Genomic DNA, 20,447 nt, shown 5'->3' with positions numbered 1-20,447 from the left:
GACCTTACTACATAGCTTGTTATTTGGTAAGTTTCCCTTTGATGATAATGAACTTAAGAATTTTAAAAATACATTGTGACAAGATTGGAGAAATAAAAAGGGAGTAAGAGAATATACTTTTGAACTTGGAAGAGCATACAATAGGTTTCTATCTCTTAAAGAGATGATGAGAATTAATCTACAATGTTAATGGATATAAAACTTAATGTCACTTCTTCATTTCTCATGAAGAAATAAATTATGACTGGCTGTTCTACATCTTCAATGTAAAAATGTTTCTATAAGTCTTAGAATTATAAACAATTTTAAAGTTTTCCTAGAAAATTGTTAAATTGCTACTAACACATGAAGACACTCATACGTCTTGAATATTTTTAAGAAATATGTATTAGCACTTTTTTCCCCAAATAATCTGTAATCTTCAAATATAATCTACACTAGAGTCATCGGCTAGCTATTATTTGAATAAAAAAACATAATGTAGAAAATAAAGTTCAAGAATTAAATTGTTCACTCCTATTCCCTTCAATTGCTATGCACGAGCTGTGTAATCATGAGCAAATTAATTAACTATTCTGATTCTCAGTGCTCTTATCATTCTTTAAAACCAGATAGAACCTCCCTCTTCTGGCTCCTCTAGGGAGTGGAACAGAAAGAGATAATCATACCGAACACACCTATCTCTAACTAATAATAATCACAAATAATCGCAGTTACAATTCTTGCCATTGGTGATGTTTTTGAACAGCAGGTGTATATACTCTTATTTTCGGTCTGGCCACTCAATTAGAACTTTAGGTACTTCAAAAATTATGTATTTGGTGACCTTTCATAATTAATCTGATAAACATTAATTAATAATTGACATAAAGATAAAATCTCAACCTTATGAAATTATGTGTGTAACATATACAAAGTTTAAATACATGTGCTTTATGTACTATGAGAACATGGGATACATTGCGGAAGTAAAGATACCTCTTACTATATTTAAGAACTAATGTTAACTATACTTTTATTTTGTTACTTTTTATTTCTACATAAAAATCTGAAACATTTCTGTTCATGCTTTAATTTCTTGATCATAATCAAAATGCTCTAAAATTAAGAATATCATAAAAATATTTTATTATAATTCAGTAATATGCAAACAAAATTTCTTTTAAAAAGCCAATTACACTCATAATGAGTGTCTACTCTATGCCAGAAAAATACCTGAAGGTTTTAACAATAATAGATGCAACATAATCCTCTATAATAATCCCAGGGAGGTAATTATTACTCACCAGAAATTAAGCTTACTCAAGTTTTTAAGTTAATTAAAGAGTTCAAGAAATAGCCAGACCATCCTCTATCAGCAAAAACCTCTATAGCAATATTTAAAACTGTTAACAGTTGATCACAAATATTTTAAAACTTTGGCTACATAAAGGAAAAATGCAGCAAAATAAATCCACCTGGATTTCTCCTCCTTCGTGAATTTTAGACATGAAATGCTTTTGTAGACAAATGCCAAGGAGAAAATCAATCAGATCCAATTTCGACAACCTACTAAATTTCACAATATAACAAGGGAGAAACAATGTCTGTTACGTAATTTACAAAAATGTCAAGACATTGTCATAAATCTACAAACAAAAGCAGAACAATGGTATTCTGAAATAGGGAACATTATATTATATTGATGAGTTCACAAAAACTTGGCAGACACCAAATTTTATGTTAAGGTGCTTGAATGTCTATCCCAAATTTATTTTCAAAACAGGTGACCAGAGAACATAATCATTTGGGGAATTTTGAAATGTTTGGTAAAGAGTAATTATAAATTATACATTTGGTTTAAAAAAATCCTAGAGACTTAACTATATTAGAATGCTCTAGCCAAGCTAAAAAGAAATCAAAGTTTCAACAGTACCTGCTTTGGCATAACGGAAGAGGAGAGAATAAAAAAAAACAAAAAAAACTGATATAAACTCCTTTGGAATCTCTGCTTTCTCAGAGAACTGCATGGCAGTTACTAGAGATGTTGAATCTCATTATCTGCAGAATAAGGTAAGTTATCCTTTCATATGCTATGGCTGTATTTTGTCTTTTCTTGCTTTTCAAAGATTTAACCATGTTAACCATTATTTGAAAGTCAATGCCAATAAAATTTTAATAAATATTATATTACAAAAAAAACTTTGTACTTTTTCAAAATTCACAAATTCTTTGTTTGAATTGTTATGACTTCACTGTTACTTCCTTAAAAAGAGGTGAAAAGTGTGATAGCAAGAACCAAAGTAGATTTTTCTTTATACTTTTGTAAGCTGTTCTGGTAAAAGGAGTTTAAAAACATAATTGGGTGAGAACATTTAAGATCTAGTATCTTAGCAACTTTGAAGTAGATAATTGTGCACTTTAAACTTATAGGATGTTATACGTAGATTATATCTCAATAAAAAAAAGTAATTGAGAATTCTGAAGAGATAACAACTCTTAAAAAGTACCTCACCACTTCTGAAGTGCTTTCAAATAACTATTACTACATGTCTATTCTCACAACCTTCTTTTGAAATAAATAGAAAAGTTATCTTCATTACCTCTATTTTACATTTGGCAATATGGAGGTTCCAGCTGACTAATCCAACATCTCCCAGCAAGTAACTGATATCACCAGAAATTGAAATCAAGTTTCCTGATTGTTCTCATGACTCCAAGTTGTCTATAGATGAGCAAATCTCAAATCTACAACTATTGTGGTCATGAAATACTTCTCTTGGAAATTCATGCTTTCTTTTGGAAATAATATTAAAATATTTTTGTGGGGAAACAGTTCTCCCAAATTATGTTTGTTAATAAAGGCTTCACAGCTGAATTTTCACGTATGTCTCAAGAATTAATCTTTTTTTGCTAACCTAATGAAAAGTGAACTAGAGAAGACAAAAATGTATCTGTCAGTTGACTCAACACAGTCACAACTGTTTTACTTGTCACCACCATGCCACTGAGCTCTGAAAACATTCATTTCAACATTTGACAGCATATTAACAGTCTCAATATTGCGGACTCCTGTTCAGTTTGCTATGGGCAAGAGACCATGCCGTTACACAAGCCAGTAGATCAATTGGTCTTTGGTAGAATCTTAGTTTAAGACTCTTTAAGGCACTGATTTATGCACAATTGATCTGATCAGCCATGCAGTCAATGTGATTTATTAGCTAAGATGGCCAAAACCCTTTTTTCTCCTTTTTCATGCAGTAGTAATTCACCTCATTAGAGGTAGAATCATTATAGGAAGCTACTGAGAAATAAGAAGTTGAACCTGCTGGCCTCACTCTTTACTTTGCCCAGTCTATGGATCTACCAAACAATAATAGCTAAGAGCAAGGCTGCTGTGCACACACGCAGGAGCCAGCGAGTTCACACCATGACTAGAGATGGAAGGACAGATTAAAGAGGATTCTAATACTCCTTTCACTCTTAGACATTTGTAGACAGCAAACTTGTTCATTTAGCTTCATGAGAAACTCATTCATTCCTAGCACACGTTTTTGTTTCTTTATTTAACCACAGTAAGACGAATGACTTGTACTACCTTGTACTTATGGTGTTTAACTAAACATAAGACCCACAATGTGCATAACAAGGGATGGCAACCTATCGTGTACACATGGAGATTCCCGCATGCACACACGCACACCCACACACACACACAAATATAGTCTCAGTGTTACACAAGATCCAATTCTGAATAGCCCCCAAAAGATTCACCTATGGGTAAAATACACATGTAAATTTACGAACAGTTATATTTTCTATAATATATTTTGGAGGAAATGTCTATAGGTTATATACGGTACAAGCATTCCTTTCCTCTCTTTAAAGTCTATCCCCCGTAGCCAGGTCCTTTATCTAAGTCTCTACTGACCTCCTTAAAATTGATGAAAAAATAGTTAAGGTAGTGCCATTCCATGAATCAGTTCTACTTTAGAACAGAATATAGACTTGCCACCTTGGTTTCCCTCCATTCATTCTGCTGCTGAGAGCTCAAATCCAGGAATCTTAACTCTGGTAGCCTCAACCATGCATTTGCCTTTGACTTAATAGAGATTCTGCACATCACAGTGATTTCATAGGATAATAGCTGCCCCCTACACCTCTTCTTTTTCTAAAAGAATAAGCATTCTGCCACTTCCCTGTCTGCCCCCCACCCACACTATGGATGCAATAAATGAATGTGCAATACTCTACAGTTGAAGATTTGACAGCCACACATTAGCATGATTATGCAGTACAAAAAATGTTGAGGGGTAGTACATTATTTCACCACATATGTGCTATATAAATTGTGAATAGCTTTGATTAAGAAATCCAGATTTACTTAAGCCCAGTGATGTAATTTCTGTACAAAAGCATACCATGAACTCTACCTTTGATTAACTCTGACAAATGACTCCTTTAGAATATGCTGAATGAATGTACATTTTTTAAGCTGAACACTGTTTCAATAAAACAGGGCTTAAAATAAAACAAAGAACAAAATAATTTGCAAAATATATGAATGTTTTTATAACTCTCCCAGGAGGTAGAGCACCACCTGTCCTTATTACTAAATCAGCAATGCTAAAATGCCAGCACATTTAGCTCTTGAACTAGTTCAAAAGAAATATGGTGTTTGTGTATGTGTGTATTTGTGGTGTGATGTGTATGTTTGCATATTTGTAATCACATATTAAAAACCAGAAACCTTTACTGGAGGGATCTCGGGTGAAATTTTTGCAGCATAAGAACCATATCAGTAAAGGAAAATATAGTCTGGGATCTGGAGTTCTTTTTTCACTGGATCTTTGTTATTACCTACCAGAACTTTTTCTTTCATCTTCCCTATTAAAAGAGATTAGTTGAAAGCAAGTGGCTTCTCTTGATTTGGATTTTTGTTTTAAAACTTTGGCTGGATTAGTATTTGATAATTACCTACTTATTGAGAGAATTAAAACTCCATGTTTATAATACATTTAAAATGTACAATATAAATTAATTACATTTAGGATGCTATAAGACAATTAGTAAAATTCATTTTATTTAGATACAAATCCCATTCTCCAAATAAAACCTTGCTTATGTTATTAATGACTTAACAGAATACTTTCTTTTCCTTTAATTAATTGTATTTTCTTAGCACCAGTTTTATAAATAGAGTAAGACCCTCAAGGGAAAATACTGAGCTGGTACATAGTGGCTTTCTGGTTGTTGAAATCATTCACTCTCTGGACTTGTGAACCACAAAGCACCCACAGCTCAGCAAATCCCAGCATAGCACATGCCATGTCATGTCTTACTGCTTTTACACAGTCCTCACATTCTACCCTCCCAATATAGCTAAACAGCTCAATATTGATGGGGATAACAAGTGACATCATGGTCTACAGGATACAGTCCTGCCATTTAAGCACGTGTTGTTACTATTTAAAGAGTTCAAATTTATTCTAACTTGGGACCACTTGGGATGAATATTTTAGCTGGAGACCCAAAATGTTCTTACAATATTGTCTCCTGTAATTCTTTTCTGAAACGGATATGTAATCTAGTAAACTTCTCTGTGGGTTCTGCATGGGTTTAAACGGTGAGTGACAATCTCTGCCTAGTTAAGGTACACATTTTACACGGTGAGAGTGCCAATGAGTGCATTTCATCAGACACTCCTGGAAGCTGTCTGGCCAATAGGAGTGGTTTGAAAAGGTTCCCTAATCGCTGTTGAAATCACTGATAGTACTGTCTGTCCACACTATGACAGACAAAAGCTGAAATGTATTAAACATAGCAATCCATCATCTTGCAGATGGAAAGCAGGAGCCAGGCCAGTTCAGAGGCAGTGACTACCCGCTGCTTAACAAAGGCCGGAGCCCTGACATTTCAGTCCCTTCCTAGCCCCGTATGGCCACCCCTCCATCTAAGATGAATGAATGTAATCAATGAGGGAGAAAGCCTGCTGAGGACCTCAAATTCAAACATTGTTATGTTTAAAGTGCTGCTTTTTTTTTTTTCATAATCAGAACTCCTGCTTCAATAATTTTCTCCCAATATAAAAAAAGATAGGTATTTCAGTAAACAAATAAATAAATGAGTGGACCTTGGATTCAAGAAAGCTTATCCTGGAAAATACCGCCTTGGTTCGTATACCGCTAAGTTTGGAGAGCAAGCTTTGAAATCAAGTTATGATACCAACTAAGGAGGAAGTTTTTGAAAAAAAGTCACTCAATTAAGGGCAAGTTTCCATTGTTGGAAGCAACTTAACAGTGATGTTCTCTTTGAATGGCCAGGAGATTATTATTTTTAAATAAGCACCAAGTAGAAATGAAACGCTATTTGAGAAAGTTCAATTCATTTTGCATACTTGTTTCTAATAGGACATATGAGTCACAAAATAGCCAAAGGGACCGAAAAAAACCTTCAACTGCTAACAGCACATTAACAAAGTATAGAAACGAAAGACACTTTTCTTTGGATTTCAGCCTTGTCATTTCCAATTTTCTGCTCCTTGGACATGCTTGTATTCAAATTCTGGAACATCTATTCAGCATATCAATCCTAATTAGACAATCTGGGTCTGGAAAGGATGAGAGCTGGGTCATTTGCATAATTTAATCATAAATACTCAGTGATACATATTTCCAAATGCATTTGTACAATTATCTTTTCATCCTTGGGGCAATGGTATTAATATGATTAGGCAATATTTCTGGAAAAAACAGACAAGTATGCACTCTTTTTAACTGCAGCTTAGGGCGATATGAAAAATTAATTAATTTCTGAAGAAAATCAATTTCTCTACGTGACCACATTAGACACTGCTAAACCAAGACTCAGAAACCTCTCTCAATCACTACACTTTATCAGGCCCTTCTAAATTCTGATTAGTATGTGAACAATTCAATAGAAAAACTAGTAACGTATCAAAAAGCATCTTAAATGTTGAAAGATCTTACTGTCTACTTTTCATTTCATGGATGCTACCCTGCTTGACTTTAATGCATTGTTATTTAACCAGTCAATGAGAAGCCTGTGCTTTTGGTGTGAACTCATCTTGAGTGATCTTTTATTAATGTACATTAACCAATTTCAAGGACAATAGGATAAGGTTACTTTTAAAATGCTTTCTCAAGAAATGGATTTATATTCATCTAAAATAATCTTAATTCACACAAGACTGTTTATTATGAAAACAATTAGATAAACTAAGTTGTCCCAAAGAGTACCATCGTTATAAGAAAAACACTGTAACATGCTTAGCACAGATATAAGAACCCAGGTGGCTAATCTGATTTTTTAAAAAGAGATTTGGCTTTGTATGTTGATGAGTGCAAAAGAAAGAAATCACATTTGTGAGTTTAAATGCACTATTCTTTTCTTTTCAATCAAATGAAAAAGTAGAAATTACTGCATGCAAATATTCAATATTCATTTAATTTGCATAAAGGTGCTTGAACAAATTTTTGATTCTAACAAGCTCATTTTTCATGCGTTTTGTCTTTCATCCTAATCTAGCATCTGTCATTCCTTTTTGAAGTTATTATCGGCCCAATTCCCTCTTGGACATGGTTGCTGGGTGACCGGTATCTTAGCACCCACTTTGACAGGAACAGATGTGAATCTGATCAAGAGATTTCCCAAGAGTACCTGAAATCACAAACAACTTTTGTGAAAAACAAACAGCATCCCTGTCATGGACCCTTATTTAACCTACTCCCCAAAAGAAAGAGCTAAGAAGTTACTCTAGATCAAATATACTATTTTAAATTTTATTTCCTAAACTTGGAACAAAATACATCTCAAAACATTATATTTTCATACTGTTGAAATTGGGGAATCTGATCTGAATCTCAACAGCTCAAAACCCCAGTTTGTTCTGTTTTTGGCTAGATGTTAATAGGTAAATTTCAATGTAAGTGTTTATATTTTCATGCACAATTTCACTAGAGTTTCTAAAAAAAAAGCAACAGGATTATTACGTGGATAATTTAGATGACAAATATATTTAAGAAGATGTAATTTTCTTTAGCGTTGGAAGGCTTCCTATATTCAGTATGACGTAGAATCTTGTACCAATATTAAGGATTACTCCACTCATAAAGACTTATCTAAAATATAAAAGTTCCATCTCTCATGCAGATTATAGCAAGATTTTTTAAGGTTAATTGTTTTGCTTTGTTTTGCAGTTCACGTGGTATACCATCAATCATTACTGGAAATAGAGCAGCAAAGTGCCACTGTAAGACAGAAAAGGTCATAGAAACTTCATATTATCACCATTACAAAAGTCAGAATAGGTTGCCTCTCCTGAACTAGATTCTTTGTAAAAACAGCATAATGTAGTTGGGTCATGTGATCTACCTCCTTCCCTTCCTTTCATCACAGTAAGGGAAAGTGAAGACCAAGAGCCATGTTAAATCATCATCAAACTAGTTGGGTCAAACTTCCAAAATAAATATTAAATCAAATGTTGATATTTTATAAATATGGCATCAAAGTGATCTTAGGGAACATCCAAATAATTGATTTAATTTTTCGGCTTCATTCATGTGTCAAGACAATGCAGAAAAATGTTAGCTTGTGAAAGCAAGTTTTTTCCCAATATAACAGCCAGTAGAAAAGAAAAAAACAACGTAAGTTTAAAACTCTAAATATTTTCTCCTTGATAATCATGACTTATGATAGTAAGGCAAGTAGTATACTTTTCCATTGGAGATTTCAAGGTTTTTTTCTCTATGCTAAGAACTGATTTGTTGTAAGCATTCTTACTAGGAATTTTTATGTTTGGTTCTTGCAGGAAAATAACCAATCATCCAAATGGTTTTTATCAATGTTAAGTGAAAAAAAAAAAAAGTAAAAAGTCCTTAAAATTCTTTTTAATTTGAATTGGGAAAGGAACATGTTAAACTTGGTTCTAAAATCCTATTGTGAATTATTCAATCATCATAATTGTAACGGCAGATATTTGAGTAGGGGTATAAATGTATGTGTGTTGCTCTACCTTTTATAAAGTGTTTTTATGTATATAAGAAAGAGAACAAGTCATTTTATGTGGAGAAGTATGTCTGTAGTCTAAATGATGGTCATTTAATACCATCAGTTATAAGCAAAGAGATATTATAAACCTACCCATTTATATTCATTATCCACTTGTATAAATATGATATAGCATTTCTATATCATAGAGATTAAGCAAACTATTACACATCTAAATTCCTCTTTATTTTGAACACATGATTAACTTAAGTTTTTCAACTTGGGCCCATCCACATCACTAAAGTACATCCAACTAAAACAGAAATAGCTTTTATGTATCCAATTTATCACTGACCACCTTCATTTGTTACCATTAGTGGCAAAAGCAGCTTTCTGGAAACCCCTTCATATAGTCCAACAAAAAAATAAAATATGGAATATAACCTCTTAAAATGTGAGTCTAAGAAAATTAAATATATCAATTGAAAATCCTTATTCTGAAATGTTACCACAGGGAACGAGTCACTAACAAAGTTTCTCCCCCTACTTGGACTGACTCTTTAGTGGAGGGAAATTTAATAACAAATACAAAACAAATGTCCAATTAAGAAAATTTATGTTTAAACTACTTATATATCTAGAATGTATATTTAAAAGGTAGATATTTTGTTTTAAAAAGTAACATATTAATCCCTTATGAAAACTTGAATAGCTGTAAAATTTTGATGGCACTTTGGCTTACCTGTGAAGTATCACTTATGAATGATATTTTTAAAAATTCCTAAGAATATACAGTTACTAAATTTGGTAGCCAAACAGGTGTTAACAGAAAGAAAAATCAAATTTGACCCAGAAGGCTCCAATATTAAGGTTTGAATTGGGATCAGTTCATTCCTTTCCCATGGGGTAACTTGTATAAATGTAATTCTATGGTTTCATAAAAGCAGGTCAAGTTTCTATCCCTGGGGGTCTTTTGGCAATTTGAAGCATGGCAGCACTGTTGCTGGCTACAAGTTCAAATCTGCATGTACTATCAATGGTGTAAAGAAAAAAAATAAATGAACAGCAGACATATATATTCATCTTTGATTACAATACGCACAGTCAGAAGGTTTTTGGAGGGTGAGAATAAAGGTGTCAGAGCTCACAAGTCAAAATATTTTGAAACCATTTTACTTACTTATAACTATATATGAATATCTGATAATGCAAAAAGTGGTATGGAATATGTTTTTAGGTAACAAAATGCAAAGACGAACTTCTTACCAAATGTCGTTTTGCATTTATTACGTGCAAGCTTTTTTTTTTTTTTTTTTTAATTTCACAGGCTTTAGATGAGGCAGAATTTTTTAAGTAGTCACTGTTTTATAACCTCTTTTCTACTTAACAAAAAAATAATAATAATCCATGCATTCTTGCACTTTTACCAATGATATAATGACTTGACAAATGCCATGGAATGATTGAGAAAGTAATTGATTTCAATTTAACTGGACCTCTACCAGGTGTTTTCAAAGACAATTACAGTCCACTGCAAGAAGTGGTAATACACATCTTCTTATGTGGACCTGTAGATTAACCTATTGACCTCATTCCTAACTCATCTCATCGATGGCAAAGCCTTTAGAAGAGCAATCATTTTTTTAAGTTATGAAATTGTTTTCCTATCATTTATCCACTGATTTCAGAGAATATGCTTGCTCCAAAGTGCAAGCGGCAATTAAATAAACTAATAATAGAAATGGAGCAATGACATCAAGCACATTAACTGTTATTCCATAATGTACAGATTCTAGTACCTAATAGCTTAGTATCTGTTTCATACAAGTAAGATAATTCTCTGATATAAATATTTTCCACAGAGAATTAAAGTATACTTTAGTTATCATAAACATAAAGGTATAGGAAAATTAAAGTAAGTTTTTAATCACTGTCCTAATAACCATGTAACATTGTTTATAATTATGTTTTAAAATACTTAAGTATAAATTACTTCTTTCATGCTAAAATTTATTTTTAAATGTATTTTCTGTTGTTATTCAGTAAAGTAGAATCTTTTTCAGTGTTATTTTATATTTTAAGAAATTATGGAAAGCAAAATTAAAGTCGATTTTTTGGTAAAGTGGTTGTCCTCTGGCCCTACATCCTACAGGTCTGTGTGTGTGTGTGTGCACGTATGCACGTGTGAGCATGTGTGTGTGTGTGTGTGAGAAAGAGAGAGAGAATACATACACACATATACATATACATAAAAGCTTTTCTAAAAAAGGTATTACAATTATTTAGGAATAAAAACATACACTACAAATGGGCTAGGTTAATATAAAAAAAGATATCCACCACAAAGACAACTAAAATACTGATAAAAATTTTACACTTGTTGCATACAGAAGGACATCTATCTTAGTATAAAATGTGTGACTGGTAATAGGACAATTAAAAGTGTTCTAAATTATTCATTCAAAATCCAAAGGCCCTATTAAACTACAAATTGCCTAACTCAAGAAATAAGTATTATTTCCAAGATATTTTAAATATAGAATGGGAATTAACAGTTTTGGATATAACAGTATATTTCTGCAGAGCTGTGATGTGTTCAAAGATTTGTTACACCTTCAGTGATTTGCTTTGTTCATACATAATATAAGGCTATGAATAATACAGTTCATTTACTGTTGCTATTAATAAAATTTCAGAATACAATCAGTTTAAGATTTTAACAAAATACTTTGTCTGCTTCATATGTGAATATAATAAAGTATTTCTTGATTAACATATTCTAGAGATTTATTTTCATTATCTTTCCTTAAGCAATGACCAGTATCCCTTAAATTGAATTATCAAGTATTTACTGCAAATTCTCTTTGTGCATCCATAAAATAATTCTCTTTCAACTAGTACTTTTACTTTCCTGAATGTTTTGTTTGTCCTTGAAGAAAAGTATTATTTTTTTCCTGTTGTGACAGAAGAGCAATCTAATTACTTAGAAACATTTGATAGTATATAAATTCAAAGATAAGTTACACTGTGACTTTTTAATACTTTGTTTACATCTCCATTCATTTATTCCAAGGAAGGGAAACATTCCTCAGTTCTTCAATGATACTAACCAGAAAGAACCAATATACTTAGTTGCCTATTTCATTATTGCTTTGTGAAAATCATGCCTGAAAAGCATATCCATTTTTTTTTTTTTTGGTCAAACATATACTACCTTCAAAATCCACTGCAGGATTATTATAAGTCTCCTTACATTAAATTGCATTTATGTTCTTCAGATCATAGTAAATAGTTTTGACTTCCTCCTAGAAACATGCCATGCATTCCAGGTATTATATTCATCTCATATAATAATATGTTTTAGTTGCTTCAGCTAAGCTGTCTTCTTTTTAAATCACTGCTCTCTAAAACTTTTTTTTAAAGCAGGTAGCTATTCAGTGTGTCGTTGTGTTGCATAGTATTAGACACATCAATACACTTATAAGCACAAAATTATAAGAGCAGTTAAATAATGATATAGTGAGTTTTCCAGTTTAGTAAGTTGTCTTTGACAACTTTCACTCAAGTCACGTACATTTAAATGTGTAAAAGAATCCCAGCTTGATATCCTGGCCAAGCTCCAAGCTAATTTGAATCAGAAAGCAACAGGGCCACACCTTTAACAAAATTCAGTCATTGGCCACTTCAATATGCAATTTAGAAAAATCTACAGATGAATTTGTTTAAATGAGTGAATTAGAACCCTCTTAGCATATAAAGTAAATCCAAGCCAGAATACACAAAAAACTTCAAGTGTACTTGGTTCTTGGTTCAAGGTCCCTGATTTTGGATCAAGTAGTGATTTAAATTATTCTCTTTATATGATTATATATATAAAAATTTATATTTATATGTATATATGACTACATATATAAATTGACAGTTATCCGCTATTTAGTCAACTAATTTTAATTCTATCATCACTTTGAAAAATAATAAGATTTCATTGATTGATTGCCTAATTTATACTGAAAGGATAGAAATTCTGTTCATAGTTACTTGTACATTTAAATATAAAGTTAATTATGAGCTATAATACACACACTCTAAAAATGTCTTAGAAACCTTCGCAAAGTAAGTAGGTACATCAAAATAAAGTGACCCAACAGTTAATCTAATAACAACTAATTTCTGGACCAAATATAAATATACTAATCTCGGTATTCCTGTTTTCCAAAGAAATAATTTGGTAAACTAACTTCACTATTTGAAGTCATTTCTGTACAGTGGCATATACTAAAAAAAAAGCATGTAACAATTAAAAGTTACTTTAAAAGACAGTCACTGTAGCAAAAAATTACTTTTGACTAGAAACACTTCAGACAAATTGAGAAGAAGAAAAGTAAAGGAATTTGAGCACAATGTGGGCTCACAGAGTCTCTGCTATGCTTGAAACACATAAATGTGAAGATCAGAGTCTTTTGTAACACTTATCTAAGCCCCATTTGGTGGGCTTTTGATTCAGGGTTTTCTTCATTAAAAAATAAACTACTGAACATAACAAACATAATGGAAAAGAGGTCCCTTAATGGAGTCTCAAAGCCTAAAAATATAAATATAAATGTATTTTTAATATATTCTTAGCTAAAATTTTTAAGTTGTAACATTTAAACAATAATACACACACACACACACACACACACACATATATATGTAAATACATAACTGACCAATCACAATGCAGTAACTCAGTAGTTAAGAGAATGGCACATGATGATACCTGGTAAGGTCATTCTAGTCTTTTAACAATTCAAACATAAAGTGATAAGATTTTACCTTCATTACATATTTAAATACTCAAATAGTTAATATCAACTTTTTTACATTCCCTTGTCATTTTAAAGCCCTATACCTAAATGTGACATTTTGTAAACAATCCGAAAATGAAATTCTTAAAAGATAAAATTCAGCCCAGCTCTAACTTTTTTAAGAACCAAGTAACAAAAGCCTTAAAATCAAAATGCTTAGTGAAATCTAGAAGACTCACCTGTAACTATTTAGAAGGCTTACTTCAAACTAATTTCTTCAACGATTCAAAGGGAAACAGTTTACAACCTGTGAGAGTTGCATTTCTTACTGTATTTTGCAATACATGGGTTCTATGTTGCTAATACAATGCAATTTAAATGATTATTTTACCTGATTAACAAAGGCAATTGTATGAAACAATTCAGTAAAATAACTTGGAAAGATAAAATAATACTAATTGATAGTCAAAGCACAAATTGTTCCTAAACTAACAACTACTTCATTGCACATTAAGCTAATTTACAAATGCTACTTACATTCCAAAAACAAAACATCAAATGAGAAACAATAAAGCATATTATGTTTTCGTATGCTGGTGAATCACACATGGTAAATCACCAAAGAGTAGAGTGATTTATGCTCAAATCCAGCCAAGACTTTAATCAATATTGGGTGTCACATCTCAGGAGGTTGGGGGAGGTACTGAGGCAAAAGGAGAGTGGCTAATATTGGCCTCAGTAATTTATATGCAACTTCTGTGAAATGTAGATTAAACAAAAAATAACAGCAGATTTGGACTAATAAGACGAAGATTTACAAATTCTGTATTAAATGGGATACAAAAAATTTATGTAAGGAAGGGAACTCTGAAACAAAATAGCCTGTTTATTTTACATAATTTTTGCAGCTTCACAAAATAAAATATCCTATGTGCAAATCAAAATAAGTATCTCAGAACATTAACTAGACATCTGTGCAGTTCAGAAAGTAAACCATCCTCATAACTGTGAGCACTCTTTACAATAATGACTGTATGTATTATTGGAGACTAACTCCAAGAAAAACAACAGGTTTGAAAAATACCCAAATAATTCAAGAATTTGTATTAATGCAGTATAATTTGATAGACCAAAGTAAATCTTAGTTTAGAATAGTCTTAGATATTATTTATGTATTCGTTATTAAACTGTAATAGACAAACCTTTTAAAAGTATTCAGAAATAAGTGATGGAACCAAACTTAAACTTTCATATTTTTAGGCCTTACTCTTCTAATTATGTCATAGTCTTTAGGAAATGTTATAAAATGAAACATTAGACTTTATAGGAGCCATTAATCGGCTGTAATACAAAAACTTCAAAAGCATAGTCTCTCTTCATTTGAAGTAATTTTTAATTTATCTGTGCCAAGCATTGTAATTATCTCTTAGAAGTGAATCTGTATGTGTGTTGAAACTTTCTATTACCAATGCAGAAGTGCAGAAGTCCGTGCCATTGAAAAGCATGTAACGGGGGAAATGTTCAATAAATATAGACTGGTTCAGTTTGCCATCTTTATTAAAAGTCCTGACAAAAAACAGAACCAAGAATTGGAAAATATTTTATACTTCTTGTATTAAAATTGCATCTATATATTACTACTAGAAAAAAAAAAGACTTGAAAAGTCTTTCAATTTGCTGTCTATGGATGGTATTGACTTTTAAGACAAAAGAATACTGTTTGCGAATATATCTATATGCATATTTAATGTCTGATGAAATTAACTGGAATCTATTTAAGTTAAAAACTCCACAAATCCAGGGCTACAAAAGACCCAAATCTGGTCTGAAAGATCCTGAGACAAAATCACCTTCTGGCAATATTCAAAAAATAAACATTTTAGATGACAAAATACAGCAGAGTCACTTTTTATTACCTGAATTCACAGAAAATTGAATCCTAACCCCAAATCTACAAACAAGCTACTTACTCATACAAACACAGACTTGACCATGTACATAATTACTTTTCTTTTGTTGTTGTTGTTTACTGGTTACCAGTTAATTAAGTGACCTCTGTTGCACCAGCCAAGTTCATGCAACTAATGTTTAGTTTAAAAATAATAATTGAAGGAAACTGATCAAGATCACACTTTGTCCTTTGACAACTTTTATAAACATATTTCCTGACATTTTCTCTCATTTTTCAGACTCTTAGCTTTACTTTCAAGCAGGTGATAGTCTCTGTTTCATCTCCTCGTGGTAGTGACAGATGGCTTCAACATTTATTCTAGTTTTTATAGATAGCATACTGATGCAATAGCCTCAAGCAAATTAAATCCACTCTAAGGTTTGTCACCAACTTCCTGAGCCACTTTGAGCAAGTTATGAACCTTTTTTTTCCTTAACGTCATTTTGGTTTCTCAGATTCTCTGGTATCTAAATGCTATTAAGAGACAGAATTAGATATATGTTCTGTGAAAAGATGAGAGTGCTAATATTTGATGTTTCTTGCACACTATGTATATAGCATTTTATATAGCTCGCCTTTCTGCTCAGTTGTCTTATCTTCTGCATAAATTATTCCTTCAGATAGTCTCTTTAATAGCCAGAGGAGAAAGAAACCAGAATGAAAGGAATCAATATACCTAGGTGAATGAAAAAGGATCTTAACAGCAAAGGCGTAAACTGGACTTGAATGGAAAAAGGAATTTTAGTTTTGTAAATTCAGGATAAAAGATATTGTAGGTATTGCTTTCAAAGCTAAGAAATAAGACAGTAAAACTTGTAATTATCATTAAAATAATAATATATTACAATGTACACAGTATGTTTTGGTGAGATAGAGTTCAATGATAAGTTTTCTATTTTTTAGTCAGTGGCAGAGTTAGGAAAACCTAGGTGGAGATCTCCAATTACACATCTTCTAAGGTTAAGGACTGCAGTATTTGCATGTATATAGGTTTGAGTAAGCCTTGTAGTTGATAAAACATCAAAATGCAAGAGGAAATCAACAAACTTACGTTTAATTTAAAAATAACCTGAAACTGAGTTTTAGAATAACACAATAAATTGTAAAGTATTATGACCAGGTGATGGAAATATAATTAGAGTAGTGATGAAATATTTTTGAAGGGATAAAACAGTTCCATTGGACTTATCTTTCTGTGAAAGTTTAAACTCCAGAGCTATTGCTAACTGCAGGGGAAAAGAAACCAATTAAAACATTTTTGTTAATAACTTTTAGGAATATTCTCCCACCATACAGTGAGGACTTCAGTTCCAAACTCTAAGCAAAAATTTCAGGAAAAAAAAAAATCAAGGGAATAATTGTAAGAGATGTAACACTACCTGCTTTACGTTGATTATGGCGTTGCTGTCATTGAAGGAAGTTTTTTCTAGCAATTTTTTTGTGTTATGTGAAATGATCATTAATTATCAAGTACAGTATGTACTGTAAGAAACACACAAAGAGATTTCAAGAGCAAAGTGGTTTGATTACTAAAGAGAAAAACAGTAGCTCTTCCCTAATTTACCGGATAGGTAGACAATTTTATAACAATCATATCTGAACTGGCTTCGAATTTCTACTAGCATTCTTTGTAACAACTCTGTGACAATTTTCTACCCTGATCCCAGTAGTTTTAACAATAGATTGTTGGCAAATATTTTATCGTCTGGACGTCCAAGAACTCCAATTATCTCAGTAAACGACGTTTAGTGATCAAGATTACCCCCTCAATCTTTACTGCCACCTGTCCATATTCGGGCACGTGCGCGCGCCTACACACATGCACGCTCTCAGCATTCCCCCAAAAATGATAGAAATGGAGGTTCTAAACCCAGACCCACACCCATGCCCCCATGCAAAAAATGGCAAACAAGGAAAAGTTTCTGGTTGGGTCAGAGTAAGTCATTTGCAGGGTTGGAGTTGAAGCCTTTTCCGTCCTACAGCCTTCCCTGGGCACTAGTCAGAAGTCTCCCAAGGAAGAAACAGCTAGGGACTTTTCACCCTGCTTCCTTCTGGTCTCTTCCTACCTCTCATTCCTTCCCACCTCAGTTTCCCTAGCACTACCAGTGGACACACACCCTAAGAGAGTAAAACTCCATTCCTTCTCCCAGTCTTAAAACTTGTTTGGAAGGTACCGAAGTGTCTGCGCAAATTTTGCGCGCAGTTCCCACGCGCCCGCTTCTAGTATCCAACTTTCCCTACTCTCTTTCTCCCGGCTTCTCAACTTTTCCCTCTGCTTCGAACCGGGTACGAGGCGGAACTGTTAAGGCGGGTGGAAGGATCTTCCACCCCGAGAAACTGACAAGTTACCCCACTCCCGCCCCCTCTCGGTAGATCCTCCCCCCAGTGATCGTTCATTAGCATAAAACCGGTCCAGCCAGACACCGGGTCCCCCCGCCTCCAGGGTTCGCGCGCTTTGCCCGGCTGTGGTAGCCACGGCAAAGGGCATACAGGTCTGCAGAACATCCCAGTGCAAAGCTTGCACCTGCTCATTGCGTGAGCTACTAACCTTAAACAAAAAAAAAAAAAAAAAAAAAAAAAAAAAAGGAGAAGAAGGAGAAAAAAAAAAAAGAAAAAGAAAACCAGTTTGGAGAGCGAGAGAGTGTGCGCTCTAGTCTTCTTTCCTCATCTCTCCAGTTCAGCTTCCAAGAGTCTCAGGCACCCGGTCACCTCCCCCTACAGAAGGAAACCTGCCGGTTCCTTGCATCTGCCCCGGGGCTAACGTACCCCTTTATCTTCTTTGCACAAGCTCACAGGCGGACACACGCACACGTGCGCGCACACACAGACCCCTCCCCTCAGCGGGCTTCCCCTCAGGGCTTTGGGGCTGAGCTTGCTGTGGGTCCCTCGGGATTGCCCCGGGCCTCTCGGCCTCGGAGGTCTTTCCCCTCCCGACCCCGAAGGGGCCCACTCCCGCGGCTTCCTCGCCGGCCCCTCACCCGGGGCGCGAACTCCAGCTCCCGAACCCCGCGGTCAGGGTCACGACCTCTCCCCGCCCCCGGGACGCGGCTTGGCGCCGCCGACCAACCCCACCGGTGCCCCTGGGCTCGCGGTGGAACCCGGGCTTGAAGGAGCACACACTCGGGCAGCAGCGGCTGAGAGGGGTCTCCAGACGCTGGCGCGGCCCAGGAAGGGGGCCGTGGCTCCTGGAAACGCACCGTCCTCCTCCTTCCCACCCCCTCCGCCCCGAGGCTTGGGGTTCCCGCGTCCCACAGCGGCCAAGCCCCTGAGCCCAGGCGAGCAAGGTGCGGACCGGGCGGAAGAGCGAGATCTGGGCAGGGTGAGGTGCCAACTTCTCAGTAGGTCGGGAGCAGCTGGCGAGCCTGGAGGAAAGGGAGGAGAGGGCCGTGCTCTCCAGGGCGCGCGGCTCGCGGGCGCGCGGAGCAAGCGGCGCCAGGAAGGGAGCGAGGGAAGGGTGAGGAGGCGGGAGGGAAGGGACCGCGGGCGGCGGGGCTGCCCCCCGCTCTTTACCTTGCGTTGGTGCAGTCATTGTAGAGGGTCTCGAAGTCCTTCCTGGAGATGAGTTTGCAGCGGTTCACTCCGGGCTGGATGGCGCCCAGTCCCCTCAGGATGCGAACCTGTTCCACATTGCACACCACCGGCGTGATCTCCAGCCGCTTCAGCTTGGTGTAGACTGTGTGCAAGCCCCCCACCAAGTGCTTCAGGAACAAGTCGAAAGCCTGGGGCAGGCAGATCAGCTCGCAGCCCTCCACCGTGAAGGAAGCCACTTTGGCCCCCCTCAGATCCACCATTTTGCACTCATTATTCTGAGGGGTGTTTTCCACTGGGGACGGGGTCGAGTACACGGGTTTCCCGGGGAGGGGGCCGCAGCTGCTGCTGCTACTGCTACTGCTGCTGCTGCTGCTGCTGCTACTGCTGCTGCTACTGCTGCTGCTGCTGCTGCTGCCGGTGCTCGCGTTGATGGGGGTGCTGGAGGCGCCGCCGCCGCCAGCGCTAATGCCGCCGCCGCCGCCGCCGCCGCCGCTGCCGCCGCCGCCGCCGCTGCTCGCGGTCGCCAGGCTGGGGTTGCAGTTGCTGCCGCCGCCGCCGCCGCCGCCGCCTCCGTTGCCCGCGCCGCCGCCGCCGCCGCCGCCGCCGCCGGTGGAGGTGACTGTGGCCGCCGCCGCCGCCGCCGCCGCCGCCGCCGCCGAAGCGATGGGCTCCGGCCGGAACAGAGTTGGCCCTGAGGACGCCGGGGGCCCGATGGACGGAGCCGGAGACGAGGTCGCCGAGGAGGTGGAGGTGGTGGTGCCGGAGGAGGAAGCAGACGTGGAGATCGGGGGTTGAGGGGGGACCAGCTGGGTCGGAGGGATCAAAGCCGCCGGCACTGCCATGGTCACATATAAGGGGAAACAGAAGAAGGAGAAGCGAGGGGAAAAGTTGCCACACACCCCGGGGAGGGGAAGGGGGAAAGGGGGGAGAAGGAGCTAGGGGGCAACAAGAACAACAACTCTAGGGGAGCACGAGAAGGAGAACGGGAGAGAAAGGGGGGAAAAAGGAGGTGAGGGTAAGAAAGAGCGAGTGCAGGAGGGGCGAGCGCGAGAGGCGCTCTGGAGAGAAACGCACAAAAGTGTCCCGCAAGTCGAAATGCGAGTCCTCTCCGGGGGCTGGGATCGGGGGCTGGTTTGGGGGGGGGGCGGGGGCGGGGAGGGTCGGCTGTTGTTGTGTGGGTCCCGCTCTAG

The 20,447-nt window shown here is 36.4% G+C and overlaps 1 protein-coding gene across 2 annotated transcripts in view; it reads right to left on the bottom strand.

The window, feature by feature from the left end:
• The window catches only part of DACH1 (dachshund family transcription factor 1), a gene marked incomplete at both ends in the record, with an annotated part of 421,017 nt that extends 400,918 nt beyond the window's left edge, over nt 1-20,099 (bottom strand). For both annotated transcript variants that reach the window (XM_080798598.1, XM_080798597.1), the window contains one exon: nt 19,237-20,099. In XM_080798598.1, coding sequence (XP_080654724.1) covers nt 19,237-20,099 — 863 coding nt within the window. The remainder of the gene's footprint in view (nt 1-19,236) is intronic.
• Nucleotides 20,100-20,447: the final 348 nt, after the last annotated feature.

This window comes from Martes martes, assembly GCF_963455335.1.
Source record: "Martes martes genome assembly, chromosome: 3".
NCBI classification, from domain to species: domain Eukaryota; kingdom Metazoa; phylum Chordata; class Mammalia; order Carnivora; family Mustelidae; genus Martes; species Martes martes.
This window is presented reverse-complemented; position numbering and strand designations above follow the sequence as displayed.